The sequence below is a fragment of the Camponotus vicinus genome, unplaced genomic scaffold (assembly GCF_025532165.1).
Source record: "Camponotus vicinus isolate PSW18456_S1 unplaced genomic scaffold, iyCamVici1.0 SCAF_9, whole genome shotgun sequence".
Classification (NCBI taxonomy): domain Eukaryota; kingdom Metazoa; phylum Arthropoda; class Insecta; order Hymenoptera; family Formicidae; genus Camponotus; species Camponotus vicinus.
The window spans coordinates 3,787,888-3,808,637 of NW_028141981.1; the positions used below are offsets into that span (position 1 = coordinate 3,787,888).

The window sequence follows — 20,750 nt, forward strand, 5'->3', positions numbered from 1 at the left end:
ACACTAGATTCGGTTACGATAGAGGTATTTGACGGAAGTGGCGAATTATAATTGAGGGATCGTATTCAAGAGGGTGGCCAACTGAGACATAATGGCTGTTGAAAATGAGATCGATGGTGAAATAGCTTGGAACCATCGTCATGCAGACTACACGATTCAACCTATAAATATGTGCAACCTATAAATATTTTGCATAGATGCAAAAATATAATTTAATTAAACATAAAAATAATAAAAGTAATATTTATGTTTGTGTGGTAAAACATAACATGAGCCATAATAAAAAATATCTTTTAAAAGATATTATACATATATATACATATATATAGTTTAAAACTGTGCTAAAAGAAGAAAACTTTTCAGTAGATAAAGCCATATTCAATCAGACTCAGATTTTGTTGAATATTATCATTTCTATCCATTTAACTGGAAAAGAAGTAATTATTTATTGTGTCCCTTTGTTTCACGCAACGACAAAAGATATAAGAAATAATGGGGAGAAAAGAGTTTTATCCGAACAATTGAATGTTAGTGTGGGTAAAAAATAGGAGAATATAAAGTACCGTTATTTACGCCGGTTGAGTTTTATACACTTGAGAGAAGCGTCCTTAACGAAGTTGCTTTCTTTACTCTGAAATGATAGGACGGCGAAAGTTGCGAGTTGCTCTCTACTTTGAGTATGATCGTAGACCGGAAAATGCTAAGGTGTAGGAAAGTGTTCAGGAATCTCAGTTAAAGCGATGTTAAGAGTAGTTAAGAAGATAGCGTGAGCTAATAAGGCGGACGAGCGATAAGTATTATACATAAAGAGCAGAGAAGGACACACAGTCCCTGAAGCTAAGCGCCGATCGTCCACCGATGCCAGAGCGGGCACATAAAAGCCGTCCTTCCGGAGCTCCAAGTGGCTTTCATAACTGCTGGACAAGTTCGCGGTAAAACCGGTGACGGTAGATAACGACGAGTGAATAACACGGCGGCAAAACGATGGGTTAACTTTGGCTTGTCACATTATGAATGACTGAGCCGCTGACTCCCCGCCAGTTTCGGTGCGTGTAATGGGGTCGCCATCCCTCCGTGATCTTCTCGCCGGCAGGCGACCTCGTGAAACATTATGGGGAATCATGACCTCCGACTTATGCACCGCTGGCCGCTCCGATGGAGATACGCTAACGAGACATCGACGACATTTCCAAGCAGATGAAAATGCAAATGCCAACACCGCTGAGTCCGAGAAACTATGCGATCTCTCCTCTCTCGGCGCGATATGAATTTCATATCAATCGCGAAACGTGATGGAGATTAAAATAACTGTAAGATAATTGTTACTTCTGTCACGCTCTCACGTTTGATATTGTTAAAGAATAATGGTTTTGTTAGATGAAATAATAAAAATTGATGAGTAAAAACCTGGAAAACTTTATAGTTTATAAAATTTTTATATTTTATAAACTATAAAGTTGAATAGACTCATACAACTCTAGAATTTTATAAAAATATTCTTATTATATTACTTATAAATAATTAGTATGATATTTGATTAAAGTGATGCATTATTTTAAAAGCAATAATTGATATGTACTCTTTAATAGACATATTTTACACGTATAATACAATCTGTCGATGAATTTAAAATAGTTTTCTATCTCATTCGTAAATAATATCATTGCATATTCATGTTCTATTCAAGCATAGTCACGCACTGCCACACTTTTTTCTTTTTTTATTGTTGTCGATACAAAAATTTTGCGTAAAAGTTTTACGAACAAGCGCCAAATATTTTAATTTACAAAATCCGTTATAGATAAATTGCATAAATTTGCAAAAAATTGACTTTGACAGTTTCTCTTGGAATTTTTCACAAGAGAATTCTTTGAGACCTGAATCTGTTTCATCTCTTAATGATCGAACGTCAAAGGAACTCTTGTAACGAAATGTTTTGCTATTTTGTTGCAGGCGGAATTTTATGTCGGCGGAAAAAAGCTTTTTCATCTGGACAAAGCTACTGAAAAATATGAAAACGAAAAGAGAATAAAAGTCTACGCGAAGTTCGACAAGGAGCACGAGAAAGATCGGCAAGAAGTCGAGGTAAGAAAAAAGACGAAAAATCGTGAAACGCGCACGGACCAGCACATGTTACAAATGTAAAAAAGGCGGACTAGAGGAGAGCAAGAGCGAGGTAGAAAGGCTGTTATTCTCGCAATCGTCGTCGCTAGAAGCGATGATTGTGTCTTCATGTTATACTCGAAGGAACGGAGTAATACGTTTCAAGAAGACGGAACGTGAAGTATAGGGTGCATAAATCAGAACTCGCGTAGAAATGAAGATTCTGTCCGAGAAAAGGAATAACGACGGCGCAAGCGCAAAATTTTACGTGACGTAAAACCTATTTGCTCGACAAAAAAATGTGCACCTGATAAACAACTACTATATCTTTGTTTTAAATTTTCATATTTGCTGTTGACAGCAATATATGTCGAGCCAATTAAAGCGGAAATGCGCGATCACGCTTAGTTAATTAATTTCGCTGTTTCGTAAGTTGATTATATATATCGTACTCGATCATGATCCAAAGTCCACAAAAGATTAATTAAAATTATTGAACGAAAAAATCATTCTTTCCGATGCGCTCATTTTTTTTTTCTATTCAATCATCAGTATACCTCTCGATTTGACTTATTTAGATTCACACAACTAATTTCGCTGTTGAATCTTCATGCCTTGACAATCCATTTGTACATCAATCCTTCGTTCCTACTAATTTTCATAATCGCTTTAATGAAATTCCTGCTTCGAGAATTCTTTTATCGAAAGGCGTATAAATGTTATGCGTATAGAAAAGTCGCACTGCAGCGTATTCGTTTAATTTTCTTCGAGCCACCCGTCGAACGAGTCTACGCGAATCGCAGCGATATGAAAATACCGACTATTACAGACTATAAGGATAAAACGACGGTAGTATCGAAGTTTCGTTCGATTGCGTAGATATTCAACGGCTGTGACGTATTGTTGTGCGCTCGCTCTCCGGACGAAAAGAGGAAAGAAGAGAAACAAGACGAAGAGGAACGCAACGAACAAAAGCGGAACGGAATAGCGAGACATGCCGGCGAAGATGATATTGAGGCGGAGAACTGATTGAACCGAGATAGAAAATGACGACTATCGAGGCCGCTAGTGAAATGAGTGCGGTACGTCGAGCAGTATGGTTTAGTGCTGTATTATTCGCAGCGACACCCTTGGCCTACACTCAAGTAACATGGACGCCGATATATGTGGGAGGATACAGTGAGTACAGCAATCATTACTCCTTGTTATTAGAAGTCAAGCAAAACAAAAGTTAGTTTGCATTTGTGACCAAATTAATTTATAATTTATAATTGAATTAATTTATTAATATTTTCTGGTTATATATACTTCTATAGCTTCCAATATTCAAACATTTTTGCTAAAATATTTTAATTATAATTAAATTTATTTTAATTAGATTAATAAATTAATTCAACTGAAAATAATTGAATATTATAATAAATATGTAAAATATATAATGTTAATATATTTTTAAAAAATTCTCTCTCATCAGAGAACTAAATACGTACAGTTAATCTTTCTCCTGTACGTGTGACATATTAATATCATTTACCGCCATTCACATAATTCGTTCGTGATATTTGCAATTATCACATATCATACAAATTTTTATTATATATGTGATAATACGATAAATTAATGTTTCGGGTCACGTGTCGCTTGGTTGCGAGTTGAAAATATATTAAAATAAGCGCATACATGCGTTTCTTTTTCTTTTTTCACGCGACATATTTTCATTCGTCTGACAGGAAAGTGAAAAAAGAAAGAATAGGAATAGCCGCAGTAAACGATGAAATATCGCGCAATATTATTTTTTTTTTGTTTCCAAATCTTTTTTAACGAAACTTTGGCAATCAGAGTTATAGCGCCAATGACAAACGCGAAAGCGTGTTCCACGATAACCGATAACCGAAGGATTGATCGCGTCAATTAACAAGCTACGACTGGCTGAAAGTTCGCAAACGAGTACAATTAATGGCGCATCAACTTTCCGCACGGCAGTCGAGAAAAGAGATATCAAACTAGAACGAAACCTATTTAAACTGATCATAACTCCAGCACACACGTTTTCATAATATTAACAAAATAAAATATTAAACATTATTAATAATGTTTATTAAAGTAATATAAACTTAGAGATAATGATATGTACATATTATTAATTAATATTAATTGAAAATTTTGTACAAAAGCAATATAAATACATGCGGTATTTTAAAATAAAATACTTAATATATTACTTCAAAGGGTTTTAAGAGACAATTTTAACACAAATGTAATTAAATCGAAACAAGTTAAACGATATTATAAAAGAATATCCCGTCAATGCAATCGTCAATTATTTTAATTATGTTCTTCTGGAAAAATAAGTTTAGAATTTAATCTAGTGCACACGTAACGAGAAGCGTCAAACCGGGAATGATGATAAATGTATAAAATACTCGCTTAAGAGAAAAGCAATCTCACGAGTATTCAGATCTCGACAGACATTAAATTTTTATAACCCAGGACATTTATCCGTTAATGCCGTCACTCTTTCTGATGGATGTTGCAATAATCGAATTATATTTCGCCCGTCACATAATTTATTATCTTCGGACGATTTTAATATATTTTATTGTTAATTACAAAAGGGAGAGTTTAAATCGATAATTATTATCATCCACAGCTATTTTACTTTGCAATTCTATAATATTTGTTTGTATTAGTAAAATTGTATTATATAAATACTGCATTGATGAATAGATTGTACGAATATCATAAACGCATATAATACGGATAATGCTATAATAATGTCGAGAAAAATAACAAGAGAAATATAATACATGATATTTTTATAAATAATCAGAATATATATAAATATATATATATATATATATATATATATATATGGAACAACCTTTATTTAAATTTGATAACTAAAAATAATTGTAATATTTGAATTATTTAATATTATAATTTATTTAAACTTTATTTAAATTTATTAACTACAAATAATTGTAATATTATATCTGAAAAATTTTATATTATATTATAGCATTAAGCATAAATATGAGAATATTATAGAGCAAACAAAATATAAAGAGTCGACTAATTATACTATATGCCGATAGATAATGTTTTATCTTACATACTCTCGAGAGAGAAAACGGAAGATCTGGAATCGGTAACAATGTATCTACAACAGGATCGAATTATCGCACACAGTGAACGATATTGTAAGAGAGTTTAGCCGGAGTAGTTTTACCGAATGATCATTCGATCCACGAAGAACGGATTGAAAACCAATCACGCTTCGCTCCGTAGAAAGATATAGGGCCCCGTTATACCTGGAAATCAATCTGAAACGTGCCCGAAGTAACTCAATTTTCTCCAGTGATGTCTAAGGTTACCGTTATAGGGGCCGCATATAAACTGATATGAGAACGTCCTTGAGTTTGCAACTTTCGCGAAGTCTGATCGCAGTCTTAATCACTAGAACTTCATCGTGAGAAATTAAGCACTACCGTTCTACAACTCCGACGTATCTTACCTTGTTTGTCTTAATGAACAGGTCTTCGGAGTTGCTTCCTTGCCTTTCCGAGATTTACTTGCTAACATTAGTAACAGGAAACGTAACGACCAAGTGATATTTTCAAGAATCAAAAATTACATTCCAAGATTGGAATTATTCTCTAAAAGCGATCTATTTTTATTTCGAAAATTTTGGTTAACGAAGTCCGGGAAAATGATTTACAAGGAAAAAATATGTACATGTTTGTCGGTGGACAACCATGATGATGCAAATACGATATACGCTGAGCGAAATGTTACCGTATTCAAAGCTTGACATAGTAGAACACGTTCTACTATCCTAGGAACTGAGAACTTACCATCGTGCGCCATTGTGGTGCATCAATCTTCTAGATCATTACGAGTTCTCCGTTCATTTAGTAAGGTCCTTCCAGTTAGATCCTGACGCCGTCGTAAGCGATGTCGTCGCGGTAACGACTGGGCTAGACAAGTGGATCCTTTAAAGCGCGATCCAGATCGTCGCGTGTAAATCCACCGGAATAATTCAAGCCGCAAACATCGTGCTCCGACATCAGTGGATCAAGCATACGAGAAAGAGAAAGAGAGGATTGAATCGGAGGGGAGAACCAGAAGGGAGTTTTGGACGAGCGAGACGAAGTGAAGACTCTCCTTTGCAGTTGGTTGTCGTCGGTAGCAGACTGTACTCTAATTAACGACGGGTAACAAGAGGTACCCGAGAGAGATGGAGAGTCATTGTAATAACTCGCGTCGCTACGAGAAGCGAAGGAGAAAATGAGAGAGGAGGGATTGCATACAAAAGAGGATAGAACGACGGCGGAATTTGCAAAAGGCATGAATTCTTGAATAATATCGGTATTTCAACTGCGATATCTTAAGTTAAAATGTTGTCGATTAATTAACACCTGAATACTTTGTATACCCGTTGTTTCTTTTGGCGTCTTGGAAATTTCGCAACTTCAACGAAAAGGCTGAAGTTTATTTGAATTCCACTTGAAAATCAGCGCTTCCGACGAATATTGCGCGATGCAGTACTAGAAGATTAACTATATTAAGCAAAATTATAAGAGATAGTCTCTCGCGTCGTATTAGGCAGACATAAATAGAACCAAGAATCATGCAATTATATATCAATTTATACAAATTAACAAGAATAACGCGCAATTTATAAGTTTTCAATTTTTGCCCACATAATGGTTCCTCTCGTGTATGATGAATTTTTTCATTTAACGGTTATAAATACATATCGTGATATTTGAATAGAAAGACATGAAAGATATTTTATTGATTAATAGCAGAACCCCACACGGTATATTTACTATTTCTTTATTTCTTCAATTTATTGCCGAGTAATGAGAATGAATCATTAATAGATTTTTTTCATGAATTTCGGTAGTGTACCACAAAAAAAACTAACTAAATGACGCGATATCTTGCATATTACAACGTACATAGACAGCACAAAGACTGCATTGTGAGTCAGACATGCGTACTTAATTCACATATTACACACATACGAGCTACATGAATATACATATAACATGCTGAAACCAGTTACGCGTACCTTGTCTCATTATTCGAACTTCAAAGGGATCATACTTCTATATTGCAGCACCACCAAGAAATGATATTCCTTTCATACACCGTTATTATATTACGTTCGTTTATAACAGACCGATCTTCACAACAATAGATAATTGATGTCGTCTAAGCCAATATCGTGAATCAATAAATTATCTGATAAGACTGCTTTTATGAAAACGAGATTTACGAGAAATGAAACGTCGGTTTGATTTAATCTCAATTGATACAATTACTTGTGATAGTGGTTGAGTTGTCCTATTTCCTCAAATTAGTCCTGTTGCTTCTTAATGAAAAACAAGAGAAAAAAGAAATAGACCTCTTTTACGCGCGCGTGCTCAAGTTGCCGAATAAAATCAAGTTATAAGAAGGCTCGCTCGTAAAGTCGCGGCGACACTCAAGTTGGATGAACGCGATTCGAATATCATGATCAGTCTCCAAAGGTTCTAGACTCTTGAAAAAAGACATATAGCTCACTCTCATCATATTTTTTCTGCCTTTATTTTCTCATCTTACGTTGTTTAATCTTATCACGCAAGACGCAGACTCAAAACGCGGATCAAAACTCGGATCAAAACTCGGATATTACTCTCTCTATATATACTTATTGTCTCTCCGGCAATTTTGCTCACGAGCCAAACTTTGATTCTCTTGCGCTTTTTATTGCGCTGCTTTATTAACTAGACTGTGGCTATGCGATGCGAATTACTTTATTTACTCCAAACGTTTTTAATACAATAATGCAATAAATTCAGTGAGCTAATCATGTACAGAAATATATCAGTAGCAGTAATTATAATGATAATGACTGATGATTTTATTGCCAAAATGTTTACAAAAAAATATTGTTCTGATTGCATGTGTACTTAATTGTGTTATTAAAATATATTTCAATATTTCAAAAATTAAAAAATGATCGGATTACAAGAGATTCGATTATTTTTAAAATAATTAGATTTTTTGTATAATTTATTCTAATCATGACTTTTGTATGCATAATTTATTCTAATCATGATTTATTCTAATCAACATTATCATATTTTTATTCGCCATATAATAATATAGACGCCGAATTTGACGAATGCGTATCCGTCGTATTGATTTATAAGTCAAAATATAGGAGATGAAGTAGCATATGTGACAATCTTGCGCTATGCGAACGCACAAAGCAAGCGGTAAAGGACGGGTATGCGGAGTACACGAAGGCGAAAACGTTTGCTTGGCCGAGTAAACAGGGGGTGGCTCTGTTTGCTTTTTCGAGGAGGATGCGAATACGCAGAATACGAGGTACCCGCATATCCTTCTCGTATGCGCATCTCTCTCTCTCTCTCTCTCGTGCTCCTCTCTCTCTCTCTCTCTTTCTCTCTCTTTCTCTTTCTCTGTTCGTATGACAATCAAATATTGATGCTAACCTTGCTTTCATAAGCAATTGCTGTCCACCAATTTGTGTGCTCACAACGATAAAACTTGCTCTCAAACCCAGAAAGCGCTCTTCCAAAGTGAATTGTAAACTTCGCCTAGGCAACTTTGTTTTCCCGAACAACGGGATGCTCAGTTGATATTTCTCACGAGACACTGTATATATCTCAGTCATCTTATTTATTAACTCTCTTTCTTTCTCTTTCATTTAAAATTTTATTTTCTTCTACAAACTACTGTAAAAACACTATTCCAATTTCCTTCTTGCATCATAAATTATTGCTTGAGGAAATAAATGTCTAGGCTAAGTAATTGGTTTTTTTATTGATGTCTAAAATATCGAAAATCACGGAAAGATTGCAGAATTTAGTCTATATACCAAATAGAAGAAAGAATTAAAATCATGCTGATAGTAAATAATAATTTAAAAAAAAATCGCGCATCATAAGTTTCTTATTTCAGAGAGCGCTTGTGTGACGATGGCAAAATCATTACAAGAACAAGTTGGTCATTGCTGTACCGCTAAATCATTCGAGAGCAATTGCAGAAAAGGTACGGCATAATGAGAGAAAGATTCGGGTTCTGTCACTTTCTCGTAATCGCGGCAACGGCGCGATTGTCACAGCACGTTGAGACCGCGAGCAAGCGAAAATCTGAAAAGCCACCTGCGCTCATGGTGTGCAGGTGCATTGCAGTTTCATAGTCTTCGGCGTCCAACCCTCTCCCACCGCGCTATTCACCGCCCCCGGCTGATGGACCGGGGTACCATCGGGCACAAACTGTAATCCTGTTTTCTAAATGTAACCCAACTTCCGTGAACATGTGTATGTCCGACCGCAAGCACTGTTCGACAATTTGTCTCCGTGCCCGACGCTCCGCTGCATTCCTCTCTCTCTCTCTCTCTCTCTCTCCCTCTCTTTCTCTGTCCCTTCGGCATCTCTTGGTCCTGCCTGTTCTCTCTGTCTTCTATCGCATTCTTCTTCTCGCGTCCCCCATTCTCCCTGAGGAGATGAAGGCTTTTCGAAACTATATTTCCTTCGATACACTCGTACATGTATGTATGTACGCGTCGATAAAGTGGATAATGTGTATAAGGCACGTATTTGTATAGCTACATATACATATATAATACGTTTGTGTTCGTACAATAACGTAGGATGTGTAAGACAATTGAATCTGTGTACACGTGTGCGGTATGTAACTCTGTATGTATGTATGTTTGAGAATTCACGTGTAGTTTAACGCTTCGTTCGATGTTAAGTTACGCGAGAAATTCACTCGACGTTGTTCGAAATTTACACTTAAGATTATAGAACTACAATAGATCATGACCGATCGAGATTGCTTTATTTGCACCGCTTATTGTAGACAATTTCTTTTGAAACGCGTTTTATGTCTTTCAGTGAATCGTGCTTAAGATGCTGACTGTGTTTGAACCATAATTTGAGATGTAGTTCATTAATTTCTGCGATGTAATAACTTTTGTGATTCTTATTATTACGCCTTCTATTTTTCAATTATCAAATTATTGATTTATCTTCTTCTTAATAAATTATACAATTATATGCGATTATTGCAAAGCTTTGAAAAATCAATTTATTATTAATTTATTTACGAGGGATAATACCAGGTATTTCTTACAATATGATTATATGTGCATGGTTTCGAGTAATTACATGCACGCTTCGTTATGTATATGTATTTGCATATTCATAGACAATGTGATAATTTGCCGCATGACCGATATAATTCTTTCAGTGGATCACATTAGCATATGGGAATTGCTCGATTTTCATTATCAGCACTTTTCTGGTTTCATTGAGAGAGAAGGAAAAAAATCATCTCTTCGGAGGGAAATTATCCATGTGAATATCTATGTAATTATGTAATAGATAAAATAAAAATAAATAAAATAAGATAATTTTTTAGCTAAAGAAAAATAAAATAGAAATGAAAAATAAAATAGAAATATTATTATATAAATAAATAAGGATGTTTAGGACAATTATAACCTGAGATTTTTAATTTATTATGTAAATTATTATTATAATAATTATGTATATTATGTTATATATACATATAATCGATTCTCTCTTTCTTCTCTCTCTCTTTTTTTTTTAGCAACGTTTATGTAGTTTTATCATTTTATCCAACCAAAGAAGAATCAAATCTGAATTAAATCGTCTGCTTTGTCGAACTATATGAATCAAGTTTACTTAACAAACAGATTTATACCATCAAAATTCAAATTTCTCCATTTCGAGCTGTTCGTCATCGCCCAACGCAGCTCGTAACATATCAGTTTGGCAAGAACAATTAACCTCAAACTAATGGCATTTACCAATGCCGGTCTAAATTCAACCGTCGTCAGATCTCGCATTCCGTCCCTTTATCCGACTCGTATCTGACAATCGATTCCTGTTAATCCATTCTCCTAGTAACGCATACTATCATCGATCGCATGTGCACCGGAATGTTTTATACGGATCTTTATTCGCAAATACACGAATGAAAGAGCGACGATGGGGAAATCGATCTTTTTTCTTCTTGCATCGTTAGATTCAAATTTTGTTGAAATTCGATAATAATACTTTTTCGTATCGATCATTCGACATCGCGGAAATGTCGATTTAGCGTTGATTTTTCACGATTACTTTTCTTTTATTTTTTTGCACATTCTAAAACATTTCACTTAGCAGTCCTAATTATATTTGATTAAATCTTCTTCTTTGATTGAAAAGAAGTATTGTATTTTTGACATCAAGATTATAAATCTAAAAAATATGTTGTTCTTGCGTCTACACTGTATTACAAAATACTTAAAAATATCAGGTTATAATTGTAAACATTCTTATTTATTCATGTAATAATATTTCTGTTTTATTTTTCAGGAGCTTTATTTTAAAAAAATATTTTATTTTATCTATTTATTGCATAAATAATGTTAAAATTTTTCCCATGAATATTAAAATCTTTCTTAATGTGATAAGAAAGAAGAGAGCAATTCATTTTCATCAAACAAATTGGAATATTTATGATCTCCATTCTTTTATATATAAAAACGTATTAAAGTATATATTTTAATTCTTAATATAGAGAGAAAAAAATTTAAAAATAGTTAATTTTATCATATTTATTGCTTTGTTACATTTCACAATTGTAGTAATTTTAAAAAATAGCTCAATCTCTGCTATCAATTTCGTCCCCAGGGAAAATCGGTTCATATTCCATGAAATGTCGATATTTTAGAAATGTCGTATTTGGCTAATTAGCCGGACATTGTCAGCAATTACTATATCGCTACGTACGTTCGATGGCGTTTTCAACGCGATGTCGAGTGATCGTCCGGAAATCGAGCGTGATGGTTGCTCACGGCAACGCGAGCCGGAAGAGCGTGTCGCGAGCGAGAATTGGCGAAATTCGAGAGAACGGCAATCGCTAGAGCCGCTCGTCATCGCGGCACAGAACGAGAGAGAGAGAGCCTCGTAACTTGCAGCCCGCCAGCAAGAACAATTAGCCGACGGGCCCGCCGGAATTGCCATGGGTGGTGCAGCCGGCTGGTTGCTCTCGCACTCGTCACGAGTGTTCTCCGCATCCCCGCACCGTGCCATCCCTCCGGGCTCGTCGGTATACCCTCTCCGCTGCACTCGCCACCGATTCTTGTCTCACTAAAGCAACCCGGATGTGAGTTACAACCCTCGGCCAAGTTTCCGCGGCGACGACGGTAACGGCTGCTGCAGTCCGCCGGTACTGCCGTAATATTGTTCAAAATACCCGGAGTTAACTCCGACATATCACGAGTAAAGTGAATGCGTGCTTCAAGTGGAGAACGCACATTGTACTTCCAGCTTCGCTTTCGCGTGCTTCATCCGGAAATATTCGCGATCAGCGCTTGATGCGAAGAGCGCAAGTGTTTCTGCACGTCGGATAAGTAATATCACGGGGCAAGTTTCGAGAATGCGGTGAAATAGTTAATCTATAAAGTGCATCATTAGATTAATTAGATCGATCGATGCGTGACACGCTGTTCGGTAATGTAATTAAAGTTTCGAGTATTTCGGAAAGCAGGAAAAAAGTGCAGTTTCTATTGAAAATAATATTGCGCAGTCTATGAAGAATTAACGAACAGACTTTTCTCTTATTTATATTAATTTTTATAATTCTAAGAAAGTCGAGGGACCATCAGTTAAATGAAGAAATAGTGTGACAATGATGAATACAAATGAGCCCAGAGTTTAGATATAATTACGACTCGGGTCATTATTTATCCGCATTACTATGTTATCTGTGTGAACGATTGCAACTAAGCAATGCAATTAAAACTATGTTAACCAATTCACATCGCGTTCCTTCAAACTGTATCGCATTTTCGAACGAGCCAAGCGGACGAGGGAAAGCAGAAGCTAGAGAAACCTGTCTATTTAATGAAAATTAACTAACAGCCGCACGGTGTATCGCGCGAAATGCAACGAAACAATGAACTTTGGAATAACAGGCAGTGATAAGAGCGAGAGCAATAGTAAGGCTCGGGGGAAAATGCAATGAGTTATATTTCAATGTTGACTTCGACAAAAGCATGCGGATGATGAAGCAAAAGGCGCGGTTGCGCAGACGATAAAGCTGCAATATCTACCCGCCATAAAATGCAAAATCCATTTTAAGTGGCAGCGTGATCTTTGGTATGCGATATGCGTTGCGCGTTATTGGCACGGGATTTCAAGCGACTAGAAGCGATTTTGCATTTATCTGAACACTTTTCGATATAGGCCAAATGTTTCTGATATTGCGTCTGTTGTGAATTATGACCGTAAGAGCGATTTATCTCTCGAGAAGTGCACGTACAAGATATCTATAATACTATGTACTAGATAGAATAAGATCGTATTCGCAGGGATAATTTAATAAGACAGCGAATAAATGACAGTATTATTCAATTAATTAAATAATATAATTTATTCTTAATTAACTAAATAATATAATTTATTCTTAATTAATTAAATAATATAATTAATTTTAACATTTATTTATTTTCTTGTTGATTGATTTCCTTCACGATTCAACACTCCTTTATTTGATATACAAAATTATATTCCGATTTAATCCTTATCATACATTACGAGAAAATAAATGCACAGATAATTTTATCGCAAATAGATACATATTGAATATTTTTGTCATCCTCTTAATTACTTCCTCTCGTATTAATTACTTAAAGCCAGCCGCGAAAATGAAATTTCATTTATGCGCATGTAATTACTCAACTATTGCGTTAAATTAACGCGGAGTTACGGTACGAAACTATGTGCGAGATGTAATGTGCTTTACCGGAGTTAAAGAGAGATATGTTGCTGTAGCATTGAGTCAATTTTCGGGGGAAAATGCGTTGCCTGTCCGGCTGCCATTTGTCCATTAATGAATTGTCGCGTACCGATCCGATATATTTTGAGTTAATTAAAACAGCATTTGAAATATGGAATTTGCAGTTTAATAAAGCGGGATTTAATGCGCGTGATTGCAAGTTTTAGGGGGGAGATCCTCGATGAAAAATTGAGATAAAAGGAGTGAAACTGACATTTCTCACTGCATTCGACGAAACCATTTAAATTTAGTTGTAAAAACCGCATTTTTCAAATTTTACGCAGAATACAACACCATTCGCTTGTTTATTCCAGTATCATATCAATCAATCCGGAAAAGAATCGATATTATAATAAGACATGTCATTAATACAAATATAAAATGTAATAAAGTTTGTTAAAATTGTTTGTTATCATTATTATAATTTTTTTGCATATTAGTTTTCATTCCAACAAGCATTAAAAGTGAGATGTATTTATTCCGTTTGTATAAAAAGCATAAAAATACAAATATCTATATGTGCGATTTATAATATGTTAAAGATAAATATCTCTGATGTACAGAGTTCAAGAAAGTATTTATATTAAAATATTTTAAAATATTAATTTTTTTAGAAAAAATAGAAAATAAACATTGAAGGAAAAATTTATTTTTATTATACGATATACTATTTTTACATTTAATCTCAAGGATGCTTTGCACATAAAGCAATAAAAAGAAAGAATAAATCTGACTTGCAAAGAAAGACAGAAATGCTGTACCACGCATATTTTTCCATGATTAAACAGTTTGCTAAATAAAATATTCTCGGATAAAATATCTCATAGATATATTTAAATAGAAATAAATTTAATGCAAAAATTTACTTTATTAATTATCAGTTTTTAACAGAGAAAATGTAAATTAATACCATTATAAAAAACAATCTATTGTAAAAAATCACATAAGTGTTACGATATATGTACTGTAAATATTTTATTAAGCATGGATTGTATTTCGCATTGCGATCTTGACATATCATTATTTGCTATTTATGTTTTATCTATCTACCATGAATCTACCATAATTACTCGTAATTTACCGAGTCTGTTTTTTATTTAGGTAACGTTATCTATGTAATCTACTATTCTGTATAAAAGAAATTAGAGATTTAGACGATATTTAATCAAGCAGAGAAAAACATATCGCGTCGATGAAACTCAATTGCACGAGTATGATACGATTCTGGTTTTTAATTCGAGAGTTCGCAAGAAGATGAGTACTGTCCCATCCCACGCTAAACGATGCCCAATAAGAAAACGAAGGGTGCTGCGGAGCGAGATTACTTCTTTCCACCGGATAACTCCCCAGGCCCTCTCCTGACTCGCTATATTCGAAAAGTTGGTAGTTTGCTCCTCGGTGGCGAGAGAAAATTGCTTACGCTTTTTACGGTCTTGCAAATATACTCGTGGCTCGTGTTCGCACGGTTAACCGGCAGTGCGATCCGAGGTAAACGATTTTTGCCGAATCTACACCGGCTATACAAACTCCCGTGGATCATGAACTCCGCGAGAGATGGTGAACTTTAATCTCCGTCGCGGGAAAGAGTGGCTCGGAATCCGGAAAAAAAATTAAAACCACGAAATCGAAGCAAGCGAACGGAAATTGAGCAAAAACATTGAGTTATTATACTTTTATATACGACATATTGCTTAATTTTCGATAATATGCTAGAAATAAAGAAAATTTTTGAACAGTTTCTAATGCGATACGAGCAAGCTCCTTACAATAAGGATAACGTTACACATTTTTATATTGTTTCAACACAAAAGAAAATTATATGATATTCGAGTTCGTTAAAAATGTGAGATAAATTGAAAAGTATGAATCCCACGCAATGCGAGAAATAGGCTGTCCGCCTTCGAAGAACAGCAATTTTCCTTTCAGGAATAAGTATTTACGTCTATTTGTCTGACAGTTATTGATGCTAGTGTCACGAACAAGCTGCTTCTCCCGATTCTCAAGTTCTATGAGAAAACTCTACGCTGGCTACGCTGCTGCGCGTTTCATCTCGTCGTCGAAGCAAAAAGAGTGAATTCAAATCTCATCTGCTTCGGCAAATACATAAAGAATAAACTAGTTTAAACATTTTAATTAACTTGTTCAAAAATATGAATTAAATTCTTATTTGTAATTGGAGAGAGAGAGAGAATCTATTGGAATATAAGATAAAATTTAAATACATCAACTCTCTATTTCATCGTAGATTATTAATATCTTCTTACAAACAATTATATCTCTTCGATTAGTCTTCCGTAATATAAAACTTGTAGGTAAGAGTCAGCTTTACAAATATACATAATTAAATAAATAAAATGTTAAACACTTTTCGATAATAATACCTACTTAAATCATACTCGTTTCCAGAAATAATTTAGAATTAGGCACTAGAATTAATCATTGGCACAATTCGCGAATTTTTAAATAATTTTCCGATTTGTTGCATTTGTAATGTCTTTAATACTTGCGTTTTTTCTTCAACGCATCCCCGTGAATCACAAATTGTCAGGGAAACTATCATAACGTCGGCAATATAGAAATTCGAATACCTCCACATTTGACATTCACAGACATTTATCAGAATCGTTAATTGAACGTTTCGAAAGTCTGTCTTCGAAAGTTTAAATTGTAACTTCGGCGCTCTATAAATTACTTATATCGAATTTTACACAAACCTATAAGAAGCCACTAAACTTTTCCCCTTCAGTTACCACGCATACTCAACAACACATCGCGCTTCCCTCGTGTATTTTTTCTTTTTTTTTCTCCCGAGTTTCATGATAAACGTTGCCAGCAACTTTGAGGATTTTGTCCGCCAAGAATAGGGTAGGGATTTGCGCTGAGTGGATCATAATTTTCCGTCCAACCAGTTCTCGACCCACTGCCTCTGAGCAGATTCTACTTTCTCGGCCGACATTTTCTACTTCTTGCCACTCCGATGTCGGTCGTAGATCGACATAACAAGCTTTCTGGACTTAAAGGTCTTAAGAAATGTCGCGTGACAATTGCGAAAAGCGCAATGCGATGAAATTCATCGGGAATCAATATCTATAGATGATATACTACAATCTGTACCGAAGTGATTCAAAATTTTGTAGCAATTGCATCTAAATACATATATCCAAGCGCTTTCCGTTATTTTTTTCTTTCGTTTAACAACTTCTCGCATTTCAACCTCAGCATACAATTGGTAAACTTTTATATTATTTGCATTGCGTGAACAGATTTTTGCATGCGCGCATGAAATTCGCGGTGAAAATGGAACGTGCGCAAGCGTGCATCCGGTTTTCACAAAAGGGCACCATCGAAAACGGTACCGCACAATCCTTTCTCCCTTTTATTGAAATTATTGTTATGCGGAACTCACTGCAAACATCGCGGCGAGGATTCTATTGAGCGTTATTTCATATTGAACTCGAACGTTGATCACGCCCATCAAACGCTGTATCACCAAACGCGAATAAACGATGAAAAAAATGTAAATATCAAAAAATACAAAATTGTTAGATCATTATATTTTTAAACAAAATAACTTTATATTTAAAATCATTTTTTATTAGTTTTTAACAATAATTTGAATGAAAATTTTTAAGATTGTCTAAATTTAATAGAAATTTCTAAGAAAATTCAAGACTGTTACAATCAAAACTTTTCGAAAGATTCGTATATATGTATAATATTTTCAATTTTATCGATATTACAGTTTTTACGGTAACGTTAATATTGTATTGCATAGACGTTATAGAACCGTAAAATCATAGTAAATTTCCTGTCAATGTGAAAACGGAGTATTTTCTTAGTTATATCGGTTAAAGCAGACTTTCGCTTTGCTAATAAAGTATAATACCTCCATCGATCGTTAACCCTTGAATTAACGCTTGAAATTCGAAATTAACTTGAAGGTTTTAGCAAACTTAAAATTTAATCTGAGTTAGACGCTGAACTGATTGAGGTCTATATTTACAATCGCGTTTGTGTTGAGCTGTTCCTTGAGAATGTTTGTATTGAAATGCTTGCTAAGGAACTCACCCCTTTCGCAGAACAGAGTCTTATTACAAAATGTCACAGTTTAACGACTCGATTCTTATAGGCACTATGCCTTAACTTTGTTTCAATCCACTTCGGAATCTGATGGAATCTTTAATATAAGTGCAGATTGACTGCGCGCGAAAAGAAAAATGCATTTTCATAGTAGCAATACACAATTATGCAGATTTCAGCTCCGAAGTAGTCTCGCATTGAAGAATGAATAGTTGAAAGCATAGAGTGAAGGCGAGAAAAAAGTAGATCTCGGGGCTTGGCACGTCCTGCGAACGCATTGCGAGTATTTTCTCTTACTGTTCCAGTTTTCTCCTTCCAACGGGCAGCATTCTCGACAAAACTCATTGTCTGGAATCCTCGCTACTTAAACGTTCATTCAGATACCACCGCGACGCCGGCAGCGTCATAATTGCGCAAGAACTAGTTCGTTTTAATCGTGCGAAATTAAATACGCGCGGCTGAGAAAAGCGCTACGAATTATCTGTTTTTTTTCATGACTACTGATGCAAAGAATTATACACGCATTCAATTAATATTTATAATCGTTTATCTCCTTAATTTCATAAAATCTTATTATGTGGCATTTTATTAAAAGACGTCTTTATCGTTAGCATTATAAGTTAACGCTATTTTTATTCTTTTGTCCGTGCATCTTCCTTCGCATTATGAAGAATTGCAGAATTTATAAAGATTGTAAAGATGCAACTTGCCTTTAAATAAATACTAAAAATAAAACTCATTCCACGTATATCTTATATTCAATGTAAAAATCAATGTAAAAAAGAGAATGTAAATATTCGAGAAAAATCTCAATTTTTAATCTTTCAAGAACTTTTTATTTAACATTTCATATGTATCATGAATCATGAAGCGTACTGTGCGATTATTTATACATTCGGAAAAGAGCATATCAAACACGTTATCGAGAAACCGCATTTCGTTCTTTATCATGGATTACTTCGACACTCGAGAGAATCACTGAATAAGTAGCGCTCTTCACAAGGCTCTTCGAAAAGCTGCCTTTAACTCTCGCAGTAGTACTCAAAGAAGAGATTCGTCGAGTCCTTCCACGGAAGAGCGCCGTCCTTTCTCTTCATCAATCCTGCGGTCCTTTCCGTCCATTTGCCATCCAACCATCTTCACTTGTGAAAATACGAAAGTAACCATAATGTAGACAGCCATTCGGATATCGGATCGTGTACAAAAGAGTGATGAAAAGCGTACCGGCACTCTAAGTGACAAGAAAGGAAAGATGCTGGAGGCATTGCACTGGACAGTTTGCCGTAGAACCACCATGTGACCCCGTTGTGTATCTCCGTGAAAGCTCTGAAAGCGTCATTGATAATAGTTGGCCCTCGAAGGGCTTTTCAAGGTACATGAGGCAAAGTTATTGAAAGAAACCGCAAAATGCGACAACAAATAGCCCAGTTAATATCGGCGAAAAACACGGCGAAAATAATGAGATATCTACATTAAAAACGCATCTACGATGGAAATCAGAATATATTAAAAGGAATAATGCAATTATAATATACAAATATTTATTGGTCTAATAAATATGCTGAAAGAGACTAATTGGCATATGAAAATAAAAGCGAAAATGGAAAATTATTGAAGGCTGAACATGTAGGAATATTTTTCACAGCGAAATAATAATTGAGAGCACCAAGTTTTTGTTAGGATGGCGGAGGAAATTACTTTTGCACGATGATATGACTAATAAATGGATGTCTCGCTCTCTAATTAATTTACTAATCAATATTCTCCATTATATCTTTTCAACGGTGGAGACGGTTCGAGATTGAATCGCAAACAGGCAGCTCTAGGCGACGAAATGATTCGATTATAGAAAAGTTAAGTTAAGGAAATGCATGATGCGATGGCCGCAATGCAGATCACTCGCTATTGAGCGGAGAAGTAAATTTGTCGCGACGAACGGGAAACGCGACAGAGTTAGCCGCAGCCGTTGCTAAGTCAAATCGTTTTCCGATATTGCCGAAGCTTCCGACTGATAATTAGGAGTTTCCTTTAATTGAGGCGATTCAATCGACCTCTTACCCCTCTGGTTCAATCATCAGAGATTTTTAATCTCGCCAGCATCTACGGTTCGGCCAAGGTGGCGCGGACTGCATTTGCATGTATAATTTCTTTCGCGAGAAAATATCCATAGATTTTCACAATTTATTATTCGACGCATTAATTCACTACTCGAGGTCGTAAATGTGTGCCGATAGATTAATGAGTCGTAATAATTATATAAGAAAAAAGTAACTTAAAATTTAAAAATATTTTTATATTATGTATTTATAATCAATGTAATGATTGATAGAAATAGTACGTAATATAATGACGCAAGTATTCAAGGAATAGCTTTCCCACATGTGATTTGTCTCAAGAAAGAAAGATCGTTGTAATTATAATTTGTACAAAAGCGCGTATTTTATCTCGCTTAATTTACATGCTGACGCCGTAATCGTGCTGTCGAGAATTCTAATCAGCGATGCGGAAAGAGAAATTTCTTCGAGCGAAATATTTTATTTTGCTCGCGGAAAACGGGAATAAAAACCACGCGGTCGTAATGGTACCGTCGCATAAAATAGCCGCGATTTAAGAGTGGCATAAATCAAAATAACACATCCCCAAAACATTTCTCATTCGTGCTGGGCCCGCTGATACGTATGCATCACACGTGCGTG

The 20,750-nt window shown here is 35.1% G+C and overlaps 1 protein-coding gene across 6 annotated transcripts in view; it reads left to right on the top strand.

The window, feature by feature from the left end:
• LOC145976530 (uncharacterized) overlaps nucleotides 1-20,750 on the top strand; it is a 228,868-nt gene that overhangs the window by 65,326 nt on the left and 142,792 nt on the right. For 3 of the 6 annotated variants that reach the window (XM_083107683.1, XM_083107681.1, XM_083107680.1), the window contains 2 exons: nucleotides 1,954-2,085; nucleotides 2,983-3,282. The exons of 1 other annotated variant lie outside the window; for it this stretch is intronic. In XM_083107683.1, coding sequence (XP_082963809.1) covers nucleotides 3,150-3,282 — 133 coding nt within the window. In that variant the 5' untranslated portion in view covers nucleotides 1,954-2,085; nucleotides 2,983-3,149. The remainder of the gene's footprint in view (nucleotides 1-1,953; nucleotides 2,086-2,982; nucleotides 3,283-20,750) is intronic. 2 more of the 6 variants (XM_083107684.1, XM_083107685.1) reach the window with 1 other exon arrangement.